Genomic DNA, 24,061 nt, shown 5'->3' on the forward strand with positions numbered 1-24,061 from the left:
GAATAGCCCGGATTGCAGGACCAGCCCGGATCGCAGACCGGAACGGCGTTGGATGGACGGCCGTGGCGCCTCTGCTCGGGCAGGACCATGCGGGTCACACGGCGCTGATTGCGAGTGCAGAGCCTTGACAAGGCGTATCCCTCGCAGGACACTGCTCTGAGCCGCCACAGAGTCGGCGTTGGATGATGACTTTGCGACGATCCAGTCCGGTTACTTTACCATCCAGTTCATTACCTACTTTATCCAGTTCATTACCTACTCTATAGTTCATCATCCACTTACTCCATCTCATTCCTCATCCACTTGCTCCATCCCATTCATCCATCACCACCGCAGATCCACCCGATCTATCCCCCACCGCCGCGACGCTCGTGCGGCATTTTTGCCTGGCCTGTGGCTCCCGCGGCCCCCTTGCGCCGGTGTTCCTTTGGACCAGCCCGCTTGCCTGCCTTGGTCCGTTACTTGCCTGTACGGGGCCAGTCGAAGGCGACCGCCGAAGTGGTGGATGATCTCGACGCCGCTGCTCGGAATGGGCCCACCGATGCCGCCCGAGTTACATGGCTTGCCCATCTCGACCGTCTTGCCCTTCATGACCATGGCACCCATCTCGACCGAATCGACTTGCCTGGCAGATGGAGCTCACCCCCGCTTTCTCGCGCCGCTGCATTCGCCCTTTCCCTCCCGCACTGCCAACACGCACAGGATCAGCGCTGGTCTTGTGCTGCCGGACTGGGCCGTTCCACCCGCCAGTCTCTGCGGTGCCAGGCTGCCCAGCTGCCCGAGCGGCCTGGGCTGGTGGGACTTGTCCGTGGGGCCGCGGTGTCCCTTGCTCCCTTGTTGCTCGCCTGCCTTGCCTGGCTTGCGCGCACAGAATGCCGCCTCCTGGTGCTCGCCCTGACCCAGCCGGCCCGCGACCACTCGCACCAGCAGCCTCCCTGCGATTGATGGGCCTTGCCAGATTCCCCGAGTTTGTTCATCGGCCTAAGGCCACACCAAACTCCTCCGGCTCGTTGTGCTCGATGGGTGGCGGCACACAGCCCGTCCGCCCACGGCCATTCGTCGCCACCATGTTCCTTCTCGGCACATGAGGTGGCCGAGGCTGCCTGAGCAGGATAAAACGCCCGGCCCTGCCTCCAAACTCTATCCCGCCACTCCTTTTCGCAACGGCAAAAATGAAGACCGCTGTCCTCCTTGGAGCCCTGGGCCTGCTTTCGCTGGCCTCGGCACAAACAGCCCAGTGCCCGACCAGTAACCGTCGTATCCAGTTGATGCACTCTGCCGTTGGCCACTGCCCGCCCTTGCCACTGATTCGTACTGGTCCGTACTGATCTTCGCGCCGGTCCCCGTTTGCCCTTTCCCCACACCGTCTTCGTCAACCCGATCAAACGTCGATCCTATGACCCACATGTCAACTCCTGTCTCGGTCGATTCTTCCCGGGTTGCTGGGCGCTCCTCCACCAGGCGGAAACCGCATCGACTGTGGCAGTAAGTGTTCGCACCGCATGAACACCGCGCAATCCCAAACCATACCTCTCTAACCCAATCAAACTGCTGTCTCAGACGCCAATACCACCCAGACCTCGTGCACTGCCTCGGGCTGCTGCTGGTCTCCCCTCCCTGCTGGCCAAAATGGACCTTTGTAAGTATCCTGCTGATGCTGATGCTGATGCTGATGCTGATGCTGATGCTGATGCTGATGCTGATGCTGATGCTGATGCTGATGCTGATGCTGATGCTGATGCTGATTGGATATGGCGCTGGATCCCACCTGTCTTGTGTCGCTTGCTCGCTCCTCTCATCTTGTTCTAACTGGCACCCTCCACCTTGCCTTCCCAACCGCCATTCCACAGCTGCTTCTACTCCACGACCCAGTTGACCAATCCTGCTGCCTGCCCTGCCGGTGGTCTTGATCCCTCCCTTCGCGTGGACTGCGGTGTCTCTGGTGCGTATTGTCCCCTGTGCTGCTTCCATTGGTGTGCATCTGTCACAACACCCCTCCCTCCTGTTCTCATCATACTCCCTTGTCTTCTGTTTGATCGCTTGTCTCACTAGGTACCAACCAGGGACAGTGCATCAGCAAGGGCTGCTGCTGGAACCCCCTGGCTTCTGGTGTGGCCGGTCCTTGGTACGTGTACCAAACGCCCTCGCTTAGCGGCAGATTGAACTGGGCAACTCGACACTCGTTACTGCATCAGGCTTCTGTGGCATGGGCAAAGGCATCGATGCTATCGCTTGATCTCTGCACGAGGGCGCATGGCATTGATCGCTCCGTCTCTTTCGTCCATCAGGTGCTACAACACTCCCAAGCTCACCATCCCCAGACCCGCCACCTGCCCCGCCACCCCAGCCCGTATGTATCGATCACGACCGCTGCACTGTGTCGCAAACTACATCAAGTGCACTCCTCTCGCTCCTGTAGTTCATCCGGGGACAATGTTGTTTCTACCTGACCAACTCACCGCTGTTTCTGACCCTTTCTTTCGTCTCCTCGATCAGCCGCCACCTCCCGTGTTGATTGTGGAAATGCCAGTGAGTAGCAACTCGGCGCCATCCTCCTTCTACATCGCCATTCTGTGCCATCATTTTACATCATGCCCAGCCTGTTGCTCACGACAATCCTCCACTGCATCTAGCCACCACCCAGGACAGCTGCTACAGCAGCGGATGCTGTTGGGACCCTCTCCCTGCCGGCACCACTGGCCCATAGTACGTATCGGTACCAGCGAGATCGGTCGCAATGATGCCGACGACGAGTGCCAAATGTCGACTCACGCCTAACCCCCTCAATCCCTTCACACACGCAGCTGCTACAACTCGAACATCGTCCCGCGCCCGCCTTCGTGCCCTACGAGTCCCCGTCGTAAGCCTCGATCTCCCTTCTCCTTTCGCATTAGAATCGCAGGGCTGATCGCACAGCCCGAGTTCTATGCACTGTCTTGATTCAGTCTCGTGCAATTACTAAATGCATTCAACATGTTTGCCTCGTTCCAGCTGCCAGTCTTCGCCAGGACTGTGGTAATGCGTGTAAGTAGCTCAACCATTGGCCTCACGTTTTGGATACATCCAGATGCCGCATCTGATCAGAGTCTTACGTCTCCCATCGCACATCTCATATCTCACATCTCCCGTTTTGACTCTTCGACTTTGGTTTCTAGCCACGACTGCCACTTCGTGCGCTGCCGCTGGCTGCTGCTGGGATCCTCTCCCTTCCGGCACCCCCGGTCCCTAGTAAGCCAGTCCATTCGCTTTCGATCATGGCTTGAGTTGGGTAACGTTCTCTCGTGAGATGAGGGCTATGTCTGGTTCTGACCCATAACCTTGCTTTCGTTTCCAGCTGTTATACTTCAGCTGTCCCTCGCCCTGCCACTTGCCCCAGCACTCCCCTGAGTATGTTGTTGGATCAGTGTCCATGCTACTTTGCACATGCCTGATCGGCTGCCAGCTAATGCGGTTGCTACTTTCCTCAGACACGACCCTCAGAGTCACCTGTGGAGAGGCCAGTAAGTACCACCCCTCGGCAGCCTTTGTAGTGGTCATCTGTCATCGATATCCTGACCCGCCCTGGCTTGTTCTGATTCCTCTGGCTCACTGTTTTTATCCGAATTTAGTCTCCGATGCCGACACTTGCGCCTCCAACGGATGCTGCTGGGACCTTGTGCCTACCGGAAGCACCGCCCCCAGGCATGTAATCACGGACGTCATTTCGATCGCTCCCACGGATGGTGGCTTTGTCATCCGCAATCGGTCCTAACTGAGGCACTGTCTCGATTGCATTTCCAGCTGCTACACCGCTCCGAACTACTGTCCCGCTGTGCCTGTGGCTTCGAACCTGAGAATCGACTGTGGCACCTCCAGTGAGTATCCTGCGACCGTCCAGTTAGCCCACAAGGGTTACTACATTTCCAGATGCTTGACGCTGCATGGTTTTGGGACCTGGGCCTCGATCTAACGCCGCGGCCATGACAGACACCACTCAGGCAAGCTGCGGCAACAGCGGCTGCTGCTGGAGCCCTCCTGCTCCCACCGATCCTCCTGGACCCTCGTGCTACCTGAACCTCAACTCCACCAGCATTGGCTGTCCGGCCGGTGAGTTTACCGATGTGCATTCCGCAGCTGCGAGGACCTCTCGGCCCATTGGTTCGCACGTGATATATACATACTCACAAAGCACTCGGGTTGGTCTGGCCTAGTTCCTGTTGCCAAATGGTATCGCCTGGAGTGTGGCAACCCCACGACCACCCCGCTCGGTTGTATCAGCATGGGCTGCTGCTGGGATGCCAGCGTGCTTGGCGATGGTCCCAAGTAAGTTGCCGCCGCATGGCACACGTCGCCCGAAACTACTCCCCGTTGGCGGCAAACTGTGAATCGTGCCATTATCGCGCGTCGTTACAAAGTCTCGCCTCGCCGCTATCGCTCGACTCACCGTCTCCCGATTATCCTTCCCATGCTCCGCCGCATACGCTCCTCGATCAACCACCATCGCTCACAGCTGCTACACCAAGCAGTCTGGTCTCCCGGCTCCACTTCCCCCTTCGATCCCGACCCCTCCTCCTCAGGATCCCAACACCGGCGACTATTCGATTCTCTTCATCGGTCTTACGGCCCCTGTCCATATGTTCGTTGCTCCCGTTTCCGGCAAGGTCATCCTCCTTGAGCGCATCTACGGCGGTGTCTTGAACACCACCCACTCCTGTGAGTTGCCGCTCGGGGTTCTTTGCTGCCGCACACAGAGAGTTGTCCGCACGTCAAACGCAAGCATTGGTCGCATGATGTCCTTGATGTATCGCACCCCCATCGCAGCCCGCCCGAATCGCTCACTCACTCTCTCTTACTCCTTCCATGCTTCCAGACGAGATCGACGTCACCACCGCTACCGAGCGCCCTCTCCACATCCTCAGTGACATCTTCTGCTCCGCCGGCGCCATTCTCCCTGTGCCTTCGGCCACCCTGATCAACACTGGTGGCTGGTCCGACAATGCCCTCTACGGCATCCGTGCTTTCAACCCTTGCGGCTCCAACGGTGTCTCTGGCACCTGCGACTGGATTGAAAACAACCAGATTGCCAAGCTCCAGGTTCCCCGTTGGTACCCCAGCGCTGTGACCCTCTCGAACGGCCAGATTGCCGTCATTGGAGGTCTGACTGCCCAGACCGTCGCCGGCGGTGTCAACCAGCCGACCTACGAGTTCCTGCCTCCCAACGGCCAGCACAACGGTCTGCGCACCATGAAGCTTCTCGTCGACGTGAGTGCTGTTCCTGGAGACAGAAGGGGGGGGGAGAGGTTGCGCAAGAGCGACTTCAGTCTAATCAGTCGACGTCTTTTGTTTTTCACATCGCCCACGATATGCAGACCAACGCCGGAAACCTCTACCCGATCGCCATCGTCATGCCTGACGGCAAGGTTCTGGTTCACGTCAAGAACACCCACCAGCTCTACGACCAGGACCTCAACTTCCTCTCGGCCCTGCCCAACAGCCCTGTTGAGCCCTCACCCCACGGCGCCCGCACCTACCCCATGACTGGAATGAACGCCCTGCTCCCTCTCGATCCCGCCAACAACTACGCCGCCAAGGTGCTCGTCTGCGGTGGTGGCTCGGACTTCCCCAAGACCTCGCCTGCTCTCAGTTCGTGCAGCACCCTCGACTACAACTCGCAGACTTGGTCGCCTCTCGAGACGATGCCCATTCCTCGTGTGCTTGGTGATCTCGTTATCCTCGCCGATGGCACCTATTTGATGGTGAGTTGCGACTGACATCGGTACTCAGGAGCAGACAGTGATTGCTCACCGATGACACCTGCCCTCACTCACTCACTCACTCACTCACTCACTCACTCACTCACTCACTCACTCACTCACTCACTCACTCACTCACTCACTCACTCACTCACTCACTCACTCGCTTCTCATTCCCCAGATCAACGGTGCCCAGCAGGGATCGTCTGGCTTCAACTTGACCCAGGTCTGCGCTTCCACGGCCCTCCACTACGATCCCACCAAGGCTTTCGGTCAGCGCATCACCGTTGGCGGCACCACTTCGATCTGCCGTCTCTACCATTCTCTGGCCCTCCTCCTTCCCGACGCCCGTGTCCTGATTGCTGGCTCGACCCCGAACCTGAACTCGAACGCCGTTCTGCCCTATGTCACCTACCCGAACGAGAAGACTATCGAGATCTACACCCCGGCTTACATCAACAAGGCTCCCCGTCCCGTCATCTCGCCCTTCACCAGCGACTTCCGCATCTGGAAGTACAACACCCAGTACTCTTTCAACGCCACCCTTCCCTCCGGTAACACTGGCACCTTCAAGGCTTCCCTCGTTCAGGATCAGTTCAGCACCCACTCGAACCACATGGGTCAACGCTATGTCTATCTCACGGCCACTTATGCCAACGGCGTTGTGACGATCACCACCCCTCCCAATTCGTTCGTCCTTCCTCCTGGCTGGTACATGATCTTTGTGCTCGACAACGGTGTCCCGTCTGTTGCCGAGTGGGTCCTGGTCGGCAACGAGGTCATCGATCCCTCCATCAACACTTGGATCGCCAACCTGGTCAACAACGTCACCACCACCCCGACTTCGAACTAGAGATGGGAGTGATCTTAGAGATGTGACTTTTGGAAGTAGTCGCTCCTCTCCCAGTCCCAAACTTGCCAGACCTTGACTTCTATGGCCCCAGTCAATCTCCCCTCCCCCTCTCAACCCATATACATCCGTACCCTCCGTCTCCCGTCTATGTATCCTCCGCCGATTAGTTCTGCTATTATCTATCGTATCCTTGTGTCCAACTATGAAATTCCAGCTGCTCCTTTGCCTTATATCTTTTCTCCGAGTTTGATATTCCTTCCTTTTATTACGAAACGGGGCTATAACACACCATCTGAATTATCGTCAAAGGGGGAGATTCGCAACCTATATAAAAGGAATGATCCCTCGTATCTTCTCACTCTGTGAACGTTTGCGCTTTCTGTGCCAGAGCCAGGGACAGGTATAGAATTGAAAACAATATGCATTCATCAGTTGTCTCTCATGTCTCAAGGTCCCCGCGGTGCTCCGCGGGCCACCGTTGTGGTATGTTTTGTACGTAACCAACACAGGAGAGAGCAATGCAGCGATATACGGCCAACTCACGGCGAATGACCCGTTGTGACTGCGCCACCCGGGGTCAACGGTCTACAGCAATCCAACACGCGGGACAATCGGTTTATTCGCAATATCTGCATTTGCGGCTTCGATCAAGCCATTGTTGCCCTTCCTGTGCAAATGCATTCTGCTACGGGCGGAATGCTGTGCGCATCACTGGTTGACGAATAGCGCCTTGGCATGGAACTCGAGGTGATCATCGACTGGATCGTCATCGTGAGTCCCAGGCATTATGGAAAGCAAGCAAGACCGAAGCAACAGCCATTAGCAAGCAGTGCCCCATATGGTTCATGGACATGCTGCACCCACTCATGGACATGCTGCTCCCACACGGCACAAAGCATGACTGACTCCAGGACTAGATCGCCGTCCGCTCCTCCCACCAACCATTCCACCAGTCATCCTACCAGCCCAGCCAGTCGCTTCGGAATCCACTCTCCACTCACCAAAGGTCTGGATAAACCAATAACTATGATCGTAACCCGGCTGTAGTCGGTAGTTGACCTGGACATGACTCGGGTTCTCGCTCGCGGCCTTGAGCAAGCTCTCCGGACGGAGTTGGTTGTCCAGGAACGAGTCGGCCGATCCCTGGTCCACGAGAATTTCAATCTTGGGGCCTCTGTAGGTCTTGACGAGCTCGGTGGCATCGTACTGCTTCCAGGATTCGACCGAGGAACCAAGATAGCCTGTAAAGGCCTTGACGCCCCAAGGGCACTCGACCGGATTGCCTGTCGATGGCAAAACAGAGCCGGGTCAGCGGGCCATGCAGCGCCGAATTTCACATTGCTCCCTTGCATGTGCATATCCCCGCGGCAAGTTGCGAGCCTCTCTCCTCCATAGCTCCTAACCCATCGATCTACTGTTTGAATCGATCAGGTCCTTGGAGTCAAGTTGCTGTTGGAGACAGGCGATCGAGACTTACAGATTGGGGAAAATGCAGAAACAGAGCGGTATTTGCCCAAGTTCCTCAAGAACGAAACAAGGGCCCCATGGCCGCCCTGGAACGGGGAGGGGAACGGCAGCTCAGTCGTATATCCAAAATGCAGCGTCGAATCTACTGACTCGTCGGTGCGCCGGGTCATGTACATTTGGCAGAACAACATGTCCAGCAAAGCCCGAGCGTCACCTCAACAACTTGTCGGGTGCCGCATTCTGGCCAAACAGCGAGCGCAAAACAACAGAGTCTCTCCGCAAGCGAGGTCTGCCAGGCAAGGCCCACATACCATGCTGTGTCCAAATATCGACACTCGAGCAAGATCGATGGGGAGGACTTTAGGCAGAACCTCAAATAGTTCCCTGTTGACATAGCTGTCCATTTGGTAGTTCTTCCATTTGGCTTCGGTTGCGTTCTGCCCGGAGGGAGGTGAGTGGAAAGTCGGAATCGGATGGGCGGAAGGGTCAGAATTGGATGAGCGACTATCCATGGGAACAGCAGATCGCATCAGGATGGCCGAGCATACCACATAGAAGCCGGCACCGGTACCAAAGTCCCAGCCGTCTTCCTCGCCTTCGATGTTGAGACCACTGGTGTCGAGTATCAATTAGTAACGATCGCACCGATGGCACAAACCAATGTCGATCGCAGGTGCTCCCGGATCTATTCCGCTGAGCATATCCAAAGAGGGGCATCCCCTCAACATACTGGCCAGTATGCCACGCCGATACATCATCCACCAGCCAAAGCCACATCGTAGCCATGCGACACCCATACCGAGGGCTTGTGTCGGGACAGACAAGGATCAAGCCGAGTTCGCTGGCCTTCCTAATGGCCCCGGCCTTGGTGATAAAGTTGTCCTGGAGGTTGCATCGGTGGTGTCAGTTTCGTTGTGGCCGTCGAAGCGCTGCGTTGGTCGCTCAAGATCAATCCGATCCGACCGCTGCTTATTGACCAACGATGGACCGGCACCCATGTTCCCAAGCGGAGCATCTGGAGCAGACCGATCGGCACGGCTCGGCTGGCACCCCAGAGAATGGCCTGGAGCGCATCCCACCTCGTTGCAGGTCAGACCACTGAGAAAGAACAGGGCTGGATATGCAGCGGCTTGCCCCGCCGGAACAAAGGCCGAGAACTTCATCTCGCAGCCGAGACTGGTCGACTGGTGGGCGAATCTGGGCACCGGGTTGCAGGAGCTAGCGATCAGCGGGCTGGCGCAGATTCCGGCATGACTGACGATGCCCTTTGGCGAGCAAGTGTGCAGCTGCAACTTGAGGATGTAGCTGGAGAACGTAGCTGCCCATCCCGGCTTACTTGTAGAGGCTGCCTCCATAGCACTTGGAGACAGATAGCTGTCTGGGCTCGCTGGCGGTGCTCATGGCTTCGTGAAGACGTTGCAGATGCGGGCGGGCGGCGCAATCGAGATCAAGCGAAAGTGCTGGCGATCAGAGTCGGCGTTTGCGGGGGCGAGCAACAACACGGCGCCTGCCATATCGATATCTGCTGCATCTGCCGCCCGATCCATCCCATGGTTGTCGCTCGATCTACTTGATCCAGTTGCTCAATCCATCATTCAGTTGCTCGATCCATCGTTCAGTTGCTCGATCCGTCATTCAATTGCTCGATCCGTCGTTCAGTTGCTCGAGGCCTGTGTCCCGGTGGTGGGGATGCGGGTGTCGGTGCATTCGCAACAAAGGCCGTGCTGCCAAACATCGTCCTGCCTCGCTTCTCTCTCCGACCACCATCGTCCTCATCGTCCGTCGACATCGTCCTCTTCGTCCGTCGACATCGTCCTCTGCCTCCGTCGTCTCCGAGCCCGCAGCTGCTGTCTCTCGGCTCGTCGCTGCATCTGAAACCAACTCCGGAGCCTCGTCTGCTGCCCGACATGTCCGATCCTCAGGCCCTGTTGCTGATTGCAAAATCAGCGACCTCGGTCACCCTTCCGCCACCCGACCTCTGCAACCTGACCCTGAACCAGCCATATCTCTACTCGCAGCCCAACCTGGTGGCCTCGCTGCACAACAACGTCTACAGCCTGAACGTCTGCAAGCCGCTGGCCGTGCAGAACCCAGACTCGAGCTGGTCTGCGGCATATGGCCTCCTGCGCTTCAATGTCTCGAGCACAACGACAGCCAGCCAACCCATCTTCCTGCAACAGATCTCATGCGGAAGCGATTCGACCTGCTCGGTGAAGCAGTGCACCGCCTTGACCCTGAACTGGCCCTTCCCGCCCTCGCAAAACCGATGCGACAGCCAGTACTACATCGTCCCGACCCTCAACCAGTACGTGCGAGACGACTTGTTGGCCTTGCCTTCCCATGCCGGCCGTGCTTGCCATTGCGCCTAGAGAGTAGCGGCGGCTGACTGGAGACCTCGGACGACCAGAACTATCGATGTGTGCTAGATGGATGGAACTGACCGCAGCCTCTGATGCCGACTGCTTCGTCCTCTGCCGCACCCCGCAGGAACGCTAGCACCGATGTGACCCTGATGGCCAGCCTCTTCATTCGGCAGCTGCAGTATCATCCCGCCGATACGTCCTGCTCCAGCGCCCCCTACGAATACTACAGCACGCCCATATTTCCCTCTTGCACCAAGCTCATGGACGGCCTCTATGCCTACTCGGCCATCATCGGCACCAGCTCCAACGGCAGCCCCATCGTGCGCAACTATGCCTGTCCCGACAATGCCTGCAACCTCTGCCACTTTGACAACTCCAACCCGCAGAGCTCCTCGGACCAGACCGTTGACTCGACCTGCAACTTCCACACCGACACCACAGTCCAGGGCTTCGCATACAACACCAGGGCCATGCTTTTTACCGCCAGCGGATCGCAAGTGCAGATCCAAGGTGCCCTCTCGACCACGTTCCCGAATGGCACCAGCGCCCGCAGTTCCTCGGTGACAGCGACCGGCACACCGGCAGCATCAGACGCAAGCAGCGGTGCGAATGTGATGATCATTGCAGTTGTCGCTGGAGCGATCGTGATTTCTGGTAAGCGGCCGCTCGTCAAAGTCTCGCTGGATGCTCTGCTGCACATCGGCTGTCGTACCGAAACCACTACCGGAGTGAATGGCTGCAGTGTATTGCCATGGTGTATTGCCATGGTGTATTACCGAGGCGGGCCGTGAACACCGGGAAGCACCACCGACATGTTTCAATACTCAAGGCTCCGATATCGCCACTAACGGGCTTATTGGTCGGCGTTATGTCTCGTGTGATTCGGCACATCTTGTCGACTGGCGCTCACGCAGGATTGATCGGCATCTTGATTGCCTTCGTTATTGTCAGCAAGCGCTCCAAACAGCAACAGCAACAAAAGTCTGGCTCGCCGTCGTCCAACGTGCCCGCCGCTCCTTTGACCGTCGATACAGGACCCACCGACTCGACCGTGGTGGCTCCACTGTATGAACAGCAACAGCGAACGGCAACGACCAGTAGCTCGGTCTTTGACCGGCTCTCGGCTGCCCGTCGTGGGCCTACAGTCTCGGACGATTCAGGCGGCGTCACGGCCGGATCGACATCGCTGATGGGACAGGTGCCGAGCCTGCCATCACCAACCACCGGCGACCTGCCCCGCCCAGGATGGTATGTCGTGATCGAGCCGTACGAGCCCCGCATCAACGACGAGCTCCAGCTTGCCATTGGAAACAAAATACGAATCGACTCGATCTTTACCGACGGCTGGGCAATGGTAGGCTTCAGCCTGATTGCGGAGCTATTGTTGCTGTCTTTGATGTGCTCAATGTGCTCGATGTGCTCGATGTGCTCGATGTGCTCGATGTGCTCGATGTGCTCAATGGCCGCTCGACTGCGGGTCTTCATCCGGTTTGGCGGAGCGTCTCCCGCTTCGACCGCCATCTCCACTGACCTGCTGCTCTGTCGTTGGCGCCTACTGCATGTCTTCTCCTATCCTTGAAACAGGGTCTGAATCAAATCACCGGACACTCGGGCTATCTCCCATTCGCCAATGTCCTTCCCTTCCGCGGGCCTGTCACTCCGGACGAGCAGCGCGATGCTCTACCGACAGCATCCGGATCGTCATCAACGCCTTCATCGCGAGGGCGACAGGACAGCCTGCCGTATCCGCTCTGAGCGGCCGACATCGTGGCCTTGTCCGTTTGGTCTGCATCGCCGGCACGGACCCTCAGAGCGCCACTCCCCAATACATAGATTTCGTTCTCCGTGTCCCCCTATCCGAGATGAGGGTGTGCTTGTCCCAGGATCCAGCTCGAGTTCCAAATCTGGGCTGCGGACCTCGCCGCTGGTCCGGCCCCAGTCCTGGATCCGGGCAACAATGACTCACCAGCCGCCAGGCAAATGTCCCGGCCTGAGTCACCATGCATGCATGCGGCGGGTCCGGCTGGTGCCAAGCGGGTTTGAGTGTGCCGAATGAGTGCTCTGAAGCACAGGCGGCAAGGAAGGGGACCACCGGACCTTCCAGAAGAGTCGACGGCTGGGACAAGGGATGGCCGCTGTTTCGGGTCGGAGACCACTCGACTATCCCGGTGCACGGCGTCGGCCCAGTCATGGTCGGTCATGGGGTGGATCATGAGCAAGTATATTCCGGCGGCTTCCATCCCGGATCCACAGCCACTACCTTGCTTGGCCAGACTGGTCCAACGGCCCGCCGATACGCCGAGGCGACAGCGAATCGGACGCAGCCCGCGCGCGAAACGACGGTCGAGTGGTTGGAGAAGAGCACACGAAGGGCCACCGCACAGGGGAGAGGTGAGTCACGAATGAAGGCAAAGAAGGAAAGACGGTGCGGCAAGCCGAGCCTCGTCTCGAATAGACGAAGGGTCCGGGAAGGAAACTGATTCACAACCCATGGCTACGCGAGCCTGAAGCACAAGTTGATGGCGGAGAGAAGGAAAGGAGAAACAACAACAATAAGAACAAGAACAATAACAACAAAAAGAAGCGAATATAGAGCTGCCAGGGTCGGTGACAGAGCGGTATTGAGGAACATGCAATCGATCTTTGAGGTCAAGCGGGCGTGTCCAAAAATGGGCAGGAAGATCAAATGGAGCCTGCAAGCCAAGCACGACCCGGTCGGATCAACTGAAATAGTAGATCGGGTTGGGGTAGTTGGCATCATATATCCCTGCCGATCTCGGAAGCGGGCTTGCTTGTGGATGAACAGGATCAAGCACAAGCTCGTACTTGGCATGGTAGGTTGGCGGATGGAATGGGCCTGGGGCTGGCGAGCGGCAGCGACAGATGCTGGGGCCGGCAGGTTGAGCAGCCAGCTGCAGCAACGGAGGCACAAAGCTCGCCGTCGACCACACCGGGACCGGAGGGATGAGGTGGACTGAGGGATCGAACAGCGGCGCTGCCGAGCTGAACAAATCCTCCAGAAGCGGCTCCTTGGACGAGGATACTGCAGGAGCAAACTGGGCAAGGGCAGAGTTGCCTCCGGCAAGACTAATGGGTGGTGAGACACCCATGGACGAGCTCGTAGAGCTCAAAGGCGAGTCCGGATCACACCAATACCACCCCGAGGATGGCTGCGAGGGAATCTGTGGCATTGGGATCATAAAGTCCGGCGAGGGCGGGAGTTCGCTTGGCGCGATCGGGTGGTCTGTAACAAGAGTCGCGGTGCCAAAAAACAGCGATAATACCGAAGCGGTTAGTATTGGGACTAGCGCACTCAGCAGCCGGTATCGACATATGGCACCGCCGATCGAGCCAACGGACCCCAACCCAAGGGACCCGCTGCACAAATCAGAGTGATGCCAGCCAAGCCTGGAAAGAGACCCCAAGGCCGAACTGAAACCCAAGACCGAGTCGGGCATCATCGCTGCAGAACCCGGACTTGGCTGTCAGCATAAATACATGCAGTCCAGCTGTTGTCCCGCTGGTCAACTGCAACCCGACTCAAGCGCTGGATCATTCAGGAGGTAGGGAAGGGACAGAGACTATGGCTGCAGATACAGATCGGGCTGTGGGCCAAACCTGAGTACCTGGCTCATAGAGCGGATAAGGGAAGAGAATGAGACGAGAGGGAGAAGAAAAGAACGAAAGTACATACTCTGACTTGGCCCAGGATGGATCAGGGTTGGTTGTTCCTTGGGGGTAATGGGCTGCAGAGGCTTTGGGTTTTCCATCAGCTTGCTTGTCCTGGAGGGCCTGTAGATCGGAGCCCGATCGTCGTCAAAGACGATGATGTTCATCCTCTCGAGCTGCCGGAGCCAGCGCCGGATATGCTGTGGCTGCACCGTGTACTTGCGAGCGGTGGCCTTGACGTTGTTCTTGCAGGAATAGGCCTCCCGGACAATATCGCGCTTCTCGATGATTGTTTTTCTGGGCATGGTGGACGACAAGGACAGATCAAGTGAATCCGCACACCTGGAGCGATGGATAAACGAATACAAGCGGAAAATAAGCGGAAGGCTCCTGTGGAAGGCTCGAGCGGGCGATTGCCGGGAGAGGGGCGGCGGGGAGGGGCTATATGTGCGTTTTTCGTGAGGCGGCGCTTGGGTCATCGCAGGAACACGGATTCGGACCAGCACCCATCCCGTGCGCGACAACCCCGTTGAAAACGCGCGTAACCGCCTTCAGCAAGCGAGGGGGAGGTGCCATAGGCACGACATGGACCAGAAGCGGTACTCCACTGCTGATCCTGCCAGCAGTGGCGAGCAAACAGAATCCAGCGTAAGCTGCAGCCTGAGGCTACGTTGGTTGGGCCTGGGTATCGCCCAGCCCTGGGTCCAGGATGACGCGGGACGATGCCCTGGCTGAAAGGGACCACTTCCTGGTCTTTGCCCCTTTGCTGCTTATGGCTGGACACCTGGCAACACACCGCTCCAGACCGTTCGGCCAGCGAATACTCGGGCTATCCAAACAGCTGCTTCCTGTCCTGCACCTGTACCTCGACTCGCTCGCGTGCCCGAGGATGGAGCTGCTTGACGTTACGGACGTCTGGTCGGCGGTTGGGGCAGCCAGGCCAAGCTGGGAGTCGATCGGAGCGCTGCAGGCAGGGTGGGTGGATAGTCTCCGCACGCACGGGCGGACGGACTGAGGGATTACAGCGGGCTTGCTCGACAAACCAAGTGGCGATGTGTGTTGGTGTTGGGACGCCGAGCTCGCAGGGGGAATGACCGCTGTCTCCATCCCGCCAGCACAAAAGACAGTCCAAAAACGAGGCGATTCGGGCCAGCGGAGTGACCTGCAACTTCCAAAAAGGCAACGCACGCAGCCAGCCCCCCCCCGCCAGGCCGCTCCCCGCACCGCAGAATGCAAAATGGGGTCGCCATTGTCTCGAGGCTCGAGGAGCAATGTCGCACACTCGAGAGAGTAGATGCATTGGAAAGAACGGCAAGAGAGTGCTCGAGGGGTCCGACAAACCCACTCCGCCTGACAGCCGCCGATGAGCACCACCACCCGGCGGCGGCTTGTCGATTGGCGCCAGGTTGTGGGAAGCAGGGGCGTGACATGGCATCAGCGCAGGTGGCGTTTCCTCGACCAAACAATCACCAGGCGGCGGCCGCTGCACAGGCCGGATTGGTGCGAATTCCGGCGGGATCTGGCGGCCCGTCACCACCAGCAGATAGGGCGCGGGATGCAGCAGGGACCCACCTGCCGACGACGCTGGGAGACTGTGAGGGCTGTCGGTGTGGAGCCGATGCGGGTGTTGTGGGTGGCTCTGGGTCTGGACATTTCGCGATCGAGCACGGCTGGGGATGGATGGACATGGCTGGGCAGTGTCGCGAGTAGATCATGCCACTATTATTGACAAAGCCGGATCGCGATGCAACCACCAGGACAAGTCTGGTCGTCAGTGGAGTGGTATTGCAGCATGGACGAGCGCACTAGCCAGCAGATGATTGCATGATTGAGTGACATGGGCCTGGACAGTGCTGGAGAGACATGTCTCCCTGCCGAATCAAGCAGTTCGGGCCATGGCACCCTATTCAGTCGGGCAGCGGTCTCCCAGCAGGGCACCGACCAGGCACCGGCAGGGACTGGCGGAGGCGGGGCGTTGCCGCCTTTCGCTGGCTGGTTCGCTGGCTGGCTGGCTGGCTGGCTGGCTCGTGCTGGGCCGGGTTCAACAATAGCACTGATCTGGCTGATGACTCTCGATACCGCCAAGCCGGCGGCTGACTTGACGCTATCTGATCCCAGCGGCACCAACCCGCGCTTTGACCCGCCGCTCCTGGCCCTCTGAGGGGTCGAGGAGGCGGGCTGGGGCGGCGGGATTGCATCAGCCGCAGGAGCAGGAGCCACACAGAGCGCACAGGACGCAAGGCAGCACCTGGCATTCGTCGATGGGAGGCCGCACGCCGGCGTCGATGGCTGCCTGGCACCCAGGGCGGACTCAACATCCAAAGGACGGGCGGCCAGCGGTTCAGTCCCGGCCAGACGGACAGAGCCCGAGCAATCCTCCTCGGACACGACGAGACGAGCGGGCCGTGAGCATCGAGAGAGGCCGGCAGGACGCCGCTGGCGCCGACTGCCGCCGAAGGTGGGTCGGCATCGAGACTCGCAGCGTGAGCGAGATAGATCGACAGCATCGCCGAGCCTGCATTTGGCTCTATCGCCAAAACAGCAAGCACGGCCATCGGGCTTTCACAGCCGAACGCACGAGAGCATAAATGCCAACACACTGATTATCGTTATCGCGCTGATCAGGCCCGGTACCCCTATCAGAGCCACCGGTGCCGATAGATGGATGCAGCACAAGTTGAAAAGCAAGGCATATGGCAATGTATTCCACATAATCAAAGCAAATGCTCCAAAACAAAAACATGGCGTGGTGAATGGGCAAGGATTGGGCTGCACTCGCCCTCGGTCGTGGGGGGGGGACAGAGAGAGAGGCAGATCCAGACAAAGAAGGGGGTAAGTTGACCAAAGGCTCAAGAACAGATTACAGATGCATATATGGCTGCTGTCGGCCAGTGCTGTGTGATAGTCATCGGAAGAGGAGGAAACGCAGATGGCACAACCAGTGCCCATGTGAATCGAGAGTGAATGGATCTCAAAACCAGGAAGGAGAAGCAGCAACTAGTGTGATGAGAGCGACTGTTGTTTGTCGCGGTATCGCATCGGGAGGTGGATTAAGGCAGGATGGGGGGGGGCAAAACTGATTCTTGGGCAAAACTGGCTTTCGGGCTCAGCCGGACCATGGGACCGTAAGAGGCAGTTGCTGGGCTGGCGGATGTGCAGACGACGGCAGCTCGTGGCAGGGAAGCCGCCGAGAGAGACTGCTCATCGACCGTGGGTATGTGCCGGCAGCGCTTGCGAAGCGAGCGGCGGTGTGGATCTGGGAGTATGCGGGCCAGTGGGTCGAGTGCGGGGTTGTGAGTCTGGAAGCGACAGGCTCGGTGCAACAAACGTAGGAGCGGCTTGGGGTGGCAGGTGGCATCCAGGGCATCTCGGTGCAAACGAGCCGTGACTCGTAGTGGCAGCTTTGGAGGGACTCAAAGGCCGGGATAGTGTCGCAGAGAGCACTATCCTGCACATAAGGGGTGGGAAGGGGGCTCACGGACTGGTACGAGGCCGGCAAACTCGCGGGACTGCCGTCGACGAAGCAGAGCTGCTGCGAGGGATAGCCAGGGCTGATGTTGGCCTCGATTTCGTAATGGTAGTAAGGGGCCTCGATGGTCGGGAAGGTGGATCCGGGGCTGTCGCGCGAAGGAATTGGCGAGGCAAGCATGGGTTGGGCATATCCTGGATGTGCGAGTGCGAGTGGGGAGAAGCATCGAGCGGTTGGCGGAGGATCCGTCACGGAGACACATGGAAGAATGCAAGCAGGCCGAGCCGAAGCGGGAAGAGCAGGGCGACGACGGGGTATGCCGCCATCAAGGCAGATGGAGAATGGAAGGCTGGCCGGGATGGGTGGAGGATGGAGGCTGATGACGGCGGATCAAGACCCGCTAAGGGCCAAGCACGAGCAACAGTCGGGCGGCGGTTGGTTGTGGAGGCGAAAGTAGGGGTGCGGAACATTACATAGCAGGGGGCGGACAGGGGAGAGCTGTGGAGTCATGTGTAGCAGGGGGAAAGTAGAGCAGATGTAAAGAGTGGGCGGCCAGGGAAGGAGGAGCACGAGCAAAGACAAGCCAGCCGCGACTTGAAAGGACCAACTCACGCTGGATGGGCTCTGCCCAGGTGGCGGCAGTGCCTGGGAACACGCTGGGGCTTTGATCCAAAGGAGCATCATGGCACTGGGTCTGCAGGTCTGTCTCGTCAACGGCGACATAGACGGCCACCTCATGTTCGAAGCGCTGGCCCAAGCGAGGACTCAACTGCCGCACAGCGGGCACATCGGCCACATCGGCAGAGTTCGAAGCGGGGCTGGTCAAGGCCATCACAGACTCGTACTCGGGCCCGTAGATCCGCTGCAGCTGGCGCTTCCAGCGCCGGATGTGTTGTGGCTGGATCTGGTGCCGCCTTGCGGTGGCCTTCACGTTGAGGCGCTTGGAGTATGCCTCGTAGACAATGTGTCGCTTCTCGGGGATGGTTCGGCGCACCATGTTGCTGGCGGGAGGTGAGGAAGAGCGCCGGGGTGGGAATGCAAGTTGGAGAGGGCAACGCGAGGAGGGGGGGGGAGACCACACCGCCCTTTTGAGCACCGGCGGCCAAGAGCCGCCCCAGCGCCAGGACAGTCCAAGTCGGCGGCGACAAGCAATGCAGTCGCTCGGCTAAAACAGAGGTGGCAGCAACATTCGAGCGCACCAACCAGCGCCTGGGAGTTGGACCGTGGCCGGGAAATACGTGACCCGACTCGACGGCAGCCAGCGTGGCGGGCAAGCAGCCGCTCGCAGACGACAGCGCTGCTTTCGAAAGGGCGGCTGGATCGATAGGAGCGAGGCGGGGCTCGGTACATCCGCCACAGACCGTGGTGCCAGCACATTGCATTCGGGGTGCCGAGGCCGAGGTAGATCGATGAGATCGATGCTCTCGCCTGCAGCACTGCACCCAAAGCTGCGTTGCGGAGAGCCCCGCGGAAACAGGATGGCGCTGCTGCTGGATATTGGACAGGTGGCAGATGCCTGGCAATGATAGAGTGGAGTACACGCGGTGGAGGATCGCCCAGAGCCTGCATCTGTCCAGCGACAAGCCCCGGCACAGATCTCGAAGAGATTTGGCACGACGCGGATGCCGATGGCTCTATGATCGTCACCATCGGTGGGGCCACTGGCAGCCCATACGATCTAGGGCACCAAGCTCTTCCTTTGATCGTGGAGAGTATGCAGCAGCTCAAGCTCGTGGGGTTGTCTGCAACAAGAAGCCCCGTTGCTCGGCTGGCCGACGAGCGTCAAGTTGACTCGGTATTTCGCCGACCCGAGCCAGGTTGCCGCCCAATCAGGGATCGCGCGTCGATGGACTGCGGGGAATCATATCTCCGAGGGAAAAAATGGATCGGCCTCGGCGGGATGATCGAATATCCGCAGCGATGCAAGTGGCACATTGGCGCTCCTGCCAGCCGGGGGTGCCTGGCGAGCGAAGAATGGTGCGAGCCAAGTGTTCGAGCATCCGTGGTATCGAGCGGCCTCGCTGGTGTCGGGGGGGGGAAGACGGCGGCCTGGCGGGCTGGGGAGACCGGCGGGCGGACACGGCGGAGCCCGGGCAAACCCGGGACAAGCAGGGCTGGGTGTCATCATCGGGCCGACTGCCCAGCGCCCATTGGTCCAAACGGGTGCCTGGGGTCACCGACGGTGTTCGCCGCGCCGATGCGGAGTTGACAGCGGCCAATGGCAGGCAAGGGAGCCCAATCGCGGCCTGTCCATGGCAGTCCGGCAAAACTGCCCTGGCGCGCCAGATCAGTGCCGCTGCCGCTGCACACGCCTTCCAAAAATGACAACCCGGCAGACCCCCCCTTGCGCGGGCGACACCCCTGGTCACATGCGCACCGCGCCAACCAATCCCGGGCTGTCGGAGATGCCAAAGCGCGCCAGCCAGCAGCCCGCCGCTGGGTGCCATTGCGTCGCACCGCACCCTCGACTCCACGACCAGGCTCCGAGCCGGTCTGGACCGCAGAGTTTGTGTGCTGTCTGGCCTCGGGGCAGCGTGCGGGCGAGCAACAGCCGGGCACGTTTGGCTGGTGCAGGACAGACGAGAACTCGCGGCAAGTACCGTGTTCCCTCCAGGCATGTCGGCGGACATATTAAAGCAAGTGCCGGGGAGAGAGTGCTGAGAGAGTGCCGGGGAGCAAGCCAGCCAGGCCGATTGGTGTTTCCTCTGGGCATGGCTCACCACCAACGGTGCACAGCGCGATCGACTGACCAACTGTCGTTCGCCGTGGCTCCCTCTGGAGCCACTCTGTGGTGTAGCCTCTAGTTGGGGGTCAACCATCCTTCACACACACCCCCTCGCTGCGTTGGTCAGTTGCATGCTTGTTGCGCATGCCCAGCAACCCGGCTGACTCTCTGGCCCTCCACCCAACGCCCGCAACCGCGACTGCGTGCCCAATCCGGCGGCTCGCGGGTTGCGGTTGGTGGCCGGCTTGTCTTTGCTCGAGCGAGTTGACACATGCCTTCCCTTGGCGGCAAGGGCGGTCGTCGCCAGGCGTCTGTTTCTGCCATACCACTCGATTGGACAGATCTCATGTGATCGACCTTGGATGCACGATTGCTGGTCAGGCTGATTCCGCCGGCGGTCCGAGCATGTTCTTCACAGCTCGCGCCGAGGGTGCCTGATCATCGTCGACATTGTGATGCTGCGATGCCAGCTGCTATTCGGGGTGGAATCGGGGCCGATGTATTCACTCGGAGACTGCTGGGATGGTCACTTTGACTGTATATCGCCTGTTGTTGTCCGCACGCAGAACACTCACACAGAATATCCACACCCAAGCGAGGAAAAATGGAATATCCCATCGACTGTCTTCCGCCGCCGCAGGCTGCCTCTGCCCATATCTCTGACTCACTGTCCGCCGAGGAGGCGAAGAAAAAAAATAAAGGTTTCCTATCTAAAATCACAGCTGTCTCGACGGCATCCGCCATCGGTCGAGAAAAAAAAAATTGTTGAGCGAGGGAGAAAAAAAAAACTTGTGCCGCGCGACGGTGGCGAGGCGGCGGAGCGGAGCGGCGCGCACAGCGTCACACAACGCAAAGTACTGCGGCCGACACGGAAAAAAGTGCAGCACAGAAGCGACATGGCCGCAGTATAATGTGCCGTTTGTGCTGCGTGGATGCTGTGGCGCGGGCGCCCCCTTCGGCCCCAACAAGGACCGTGGGCAGTGAACCCTGCCGCTGCCACCGAAACCACCGCCGCCACCGCCGCAAAGGCCGCTCGCACGGGTCCGGAGTAACCCTGGTTCGCTCGGGGGAGAGAGAGAGAGGGAGCCAGGACGAGAGAGAGAGAAAAAAAAGATCCGGGTCGCAGGCAGGACCCGGCCCGGCAAGGGAGGGATAGCTGTTGCTCCGGCCGAGTTGCTGCTGTCGATTGGTGCAGTGCACTCTCATTGTCGATGTGGTACCACCCCTCCGCGAAGCCCCGGTGGTGTAGTGGCTCGATGCAATCGCAATTGAAATTCCAGCAGCAGTCGCGAAATTAGCCGTGGAAATCTCGTCACATGGATGATGCCCTGGTCATTGCGTCTGTCTGTGCGATGGTCCTTGCTTTGGCCACTTTCTCGGTTGGTGTGTTGCCCTTTCCCACCGATTGAGTTCGTCGTCGCACTGGCCCGTGTGATCGATGCTGCAACGTCCCGAGCACGGGCAGCTTTGCTGAGTGGTATGCCGGTGTCGACAATGACGAGCTATTCTCTGGATGTCCAGTAAGCATCAAAGCACCCACACTTTGACTCTCGGATAGACTGACACGGGTGGTATTCGTTGATCAGCGATTGCAGGCAGTCAAGAGATCAATAAATAACAGCCACCCCTCGCCAAAGGAAGAAGGAACTGGGAGACATGGCTATCACCTCCGCACAAGCGCCGAATAAATGGGAACAAAGAAGCCACTCATCCACGAAGGAGCCCTCCCATCGATTCCGGGTAAAATACAGTTGGTGTAAAGCACGACACCGTATGTGCACGTGCCAGCAATGTCAACGGCAGTGCAAAGAGAAGTGACAAAAGTGAAATGGGCTTGAATAACGCTTGCAATGGCTATGACAAAAGGTGCTGGCGGAAACGAGAAAAAGATAACTCGCCCAGTGGCAGTAAGGGCAATCCGATGGGACGGAGCGAAAGAGGGAAGTGGAGGCGTGCTGGATGGATTATGACGTACGCTCTATCAGTAGGGAGAAGCAGATGGAAAGTAGCAGTGCCAGGCGTCGCGGTTCCCAAAGCCGCTCGGGTTTGCAAACGAGCCCCCGACAGCCTGACCAAAGCTTGATTCGCTGTGCTGCAGCTGAATCGAGGCGCTCGCCGACACGTTTGGGGAAAGCTCGCAAGTAACAGACGACAGTGTGGGGCTGTAGCGCTCGCAGGCCGTCCGGGTCGGCGGCGGATAGCGTTGGGACAGCGACATAGTCCGCGGCGAGTGAGCAGATCCGATCGAAGCAACAGAAGCAGCAGGAGCCGAATGATGGCCAGAGTGGGGGGCATCAGCGGCAGAATCGACAAGCATGCCAGTAACGATATGAATCTCGGTTGTGACGGGAATGCCAAAGGCGGTGCGGATTACAGGGGCCGCGGGTATGTTGAGCGCAGTGTGGAGGGTTGGGGCAGCAGGTAATGCTGGGTGTTCCAGGGTGGTAGCGCCGTCAATCGTTTCGGCTCGTCCAGAGACCACCGTTGCATAGGAGACCGCGGTGTCTGCATAGTGATCAAAACGCGGACTCGGTTGGATCACTTGTAAGCAGCCGGGCGGTCCATAGGACTCGGGCACATTCGGCTCGGCGATGTAGGAGTGATACATGCGTGATCGGACTATGTGTGTGTAGGATGCAGATGTGTGGGATTCAAGAAAGTATGGGTTGGGCATGGAGGAGCCAATGCCGAGCACTTGTGAGCCTGCAGCGCTGGATTCGGGCACGCAAGCCAGCTCAGCGACAAGCGGTCCGGGGCGGTATTGAGTTGCTTGCTGTGGCGGCAACTGCGACTGCGACTCTGCTATCCGCGACAGCACGATCGGATGTTGTCCAGACAGAAGCACGGCGGAATTTAACGGCATAGGTATGTCGCAAAATGTCGGAGGACCGTCTTGGAATTCGATCGGATGCTCGGGAAGGGGCATGGGAGAGCGAGCCTGGCTGGCTCTTGGTCCGTAGGTGTACACTGGAGTCATAAAAAGGCATCGAAAGCCCATGCAGGTTAGTGTCAGGGGATCACTTTGGCAACAGCAATGGAAAATGGAAAATGACAACGACTGGCAGACAGGCAGACAGGCAGGCAGACAGGCAGGCAGACAGGCAGGCAGGCAGGCAGCCGCCAGCGCCATCGCGAAAGCTGTTTCGAATGTGAGAAAGCAGCGGAGCCGGGAACAGGCAAGGCAGCAGCGGCACAGAGCAGTGAAAAGCATTAACGAGCCAGCGAGATGGAATGGCAATTACATGGCTGCTCCATCATCGGACTAATGCCAGAGATGTCGCTGCAGGAATCGGTCGGCGAAGAGAGAGAGAGGCGGGGTTGGCCGTTGGGAAGGTCCTGGGCCACGTTTGCGGGCGACTGGTCCTTGATCGAGTACCCGTCGATCCTTTCGAGCTGCCGGAGCCAGCGCCGTATATGTTGCGGTTGCACCTTGAACTTGCGGGCTGTGGCCTTGATGTTATTTTTGCAGGAGTAAGCCTCCTGGACAATCCTGCGCTTCTCGACGACGGTCTTTCGGGTCATGGAGGAAAGGAGATGGAAGTGGGCGACTGGCACGTCGGGGCGGAGCAGGACTGGAGATGTGAGGTGGTCCTGGGCGATGCTGGAGAATCAACCGCGGGGCGGGCCTAGTACATATAGCCGGGGGGGGAGAGGAGGGAGGCATCCGGGTGGCGATCCGCTGGACTGGGGCTCGGTCCGTGGGCCGACCCGCGCGACTGATATTGGCGGTGTGCACAGACAAGCGGGCAATCCGGCCGTGGGGAGGGAGGGACACTCCTGGGC

The 24,061-nt window shown here is 59.0% G+C and overlaps 6 protein-coding genes across 6 annotated transcripts; 2 read left to right on the forward strand and 4 right to left on the reverse strand.

Annotated features, from left to right (window-relative positions):
• Positions 1-324: 324 nt before the first annotated feature.
• Positions 325-1,069, reverse strand: BJ171DRAFT_477236 (uncharacterized protein; the record flags this gene model as incomplete). The annotated part of the gene is made up of 3 exons (XM_053108869.1): positions 325-625; positions 701-935; positions 994-1,069. 3 exons carry the CDS (start codon positions 1,067-1,069, stop codon positions 325-327), a joined length of 612 nt encoding a protein of 203 aa, XP_052963772.1.
• Positions 1,070-2,973: 1,904 nt separating this feature from the next.
• BJ171DRAFT_570165 (glyoxal oxidase N-terminus-domain-containing protein) lies at positions 2,974-6,585 on the forward strand (the record flags this gene model as incomplete). Its single annotated transcript, XM_053113617.1, has 11 exons — positions 2,974-3,024; positions 3,156-3,228; positions 3,468-3,500; positions 3,609-3,744; positions 3,781-3,854; positions 3,967-4,086; positions 4,191-4,302; positions 4,490-4,692; positions 4,850-5,241; positions 5,349-5,735; positions 5,914-6,585. 11 exons carry the CDS (start codon positions 2,974-2,976, stop codon positions 6,583-6,585), a joined length of 2,253 nt encoding a protein of 750 aa, XP_052963773.1.
• Positions 6,586-6,857: 272 nt separating this feature from the next.
• Positions 6,858-9,505, reverse strand: BJ171DRAFT_198746 (Alpha/Beta hydrolase protein). Its single transcript, XM_053106245.1, has 9 exons — positions 9,389-9,505; positions 9,132-9,249; positions 8,852-8,934; positions 8,601-8,664; positions 8,364-8,489; positions 8,063-8,138; positions 7,587-7,868; positions 7,129-7,343; positions 6,858-6,964 (listed from the first exon to the last, which is right to left on the reverse strand). The coding sequence occupies exons 1-8, from the start codon at positions 9,451-9,453 to the stop codon at positions 7,294-7,296; spliced, it is 864 nt and encodes a 287-aa protein (XP_052963774.1). The 5' UTR covers positions 9,454-9,505; the 3' UTR covers positions 6,858-6,964; positions 7,129-7,293.
• A 3,303-nt stretch (positions 9,506-12,808) lies between these two features.
• BJ171DRAFT_629947 (uncharacterized protein) lies at positions 12,809-14,758 on the reverse strand (the record flags this gene model as incomplete). The annotated part of the gene is made up of 3 exons (XM_053115608.1): positions 12,809-13,659; positions 14,110-14,426; positions 14,676-14,758. Coding segments are annotated over 3 exons (924 nt in total), but the record flags the coding sequence as incomplete, so codon positions are not given.
• Positions 14,759-19,075: 4,317 nt separating this feature from the next.
• BJ171DRAFT_477242 (uncharacterized protein) lies at positions 19,076-19,878 on the forward strand (the record flags this gene model as incomplete). The annotated part of the gene is made up of 2 exons (XM_053108870.1): positions 19,076-19,348; positions 19,504-19,878. 2 exons carry the CDS (start codon positions 19,076-19,078, stop codon positions 19,876-19,878), a joined length of 648 nt encoding a protein of 215 aa, XP_052963776.1.
• Positions 19,879-21,870: 1,992 nt separating this feature from the next.
• Positions 21,871-23,864, reverse strand: BJ171DRAFT_601494 (uncharacterized protein). The gene is made up of 2 exons (XM_053115092.1): positions 23,521-23,864; positions 21,871-23,245 (listed from the first exon to the last, which is right to left on the reverse strand). The coding sequence occupies exons 1-2, from the start codon at positions 23,798-23,800 to the stop codon at positions 22,260-22,262; spliced, it is 1,266 nt and encodes a 421-aa protein (XP_052963777.1). The 5' UTR covers positions 23,801-23,864; the 3' UTR covers positions 21,871-22,259.
• Positions 23,865-24,061: the final 197 nt, after the last annotated feature.

Source organism: Polychytrium aggregatum (genome assembly GCF_025602895.1).
Source record: "Polychytrium aggregatum strain JEL109 chromosome Unknown BJ171scaffold_37, whole genome shotgun sequence".
Lineage (NCBI taxonomy): Eukaryota > Fungi > Chytridiomycota > Chytridiomycetes > Polychytriales > Polychytrium > Polychytrium aggregatum.

What these genes read in the sequence shown, in the direction of transcription:
- BJ171DRAFT_198746 (XM_053106245.1), bottom strand. Translation starts at nt 9,453, where the DNA reads ATGAGCACCGCCAGCGAGCCCAGACAGCTATCTGTCTCCAAGTGCTAT. An exon ending in TATGGAGGCAGCCTCTACAA is followed by an intron (nt 9,250 to 9,388) that starts GTAAGCCGGGAT and finishes CCCGGTGCCCAG; the next exon opens with ATTCGCCCACCAGTCGACCA. An exon ending in TTCTGCATTTTCCCCAATCT is followed by an intron (nt 7,869 to 8,062) that starts GTAAGTCTCGAT and finishes TGCCATCGACAG; the next exon opens with GCAATCCGGTCGAGTGCCCT.
- BJ171DRAFT_601494 (XM_053115092.1), bottom strand. Translation starts at nt 23,800, where the DNA reads ATGACCCGAAAGACCGTCGTCGAGAAGCGCAGGATTGTCCAGGAGGCT. An exon ending in TCCGATGATGGAGCAGCCAT is followed by an intron (nt 23,246 to 23,520) that starts GTAATTGCCATT and finishes TTATGACTCCAG; the next exon opens with TGTACACCTACGGACCAAGA.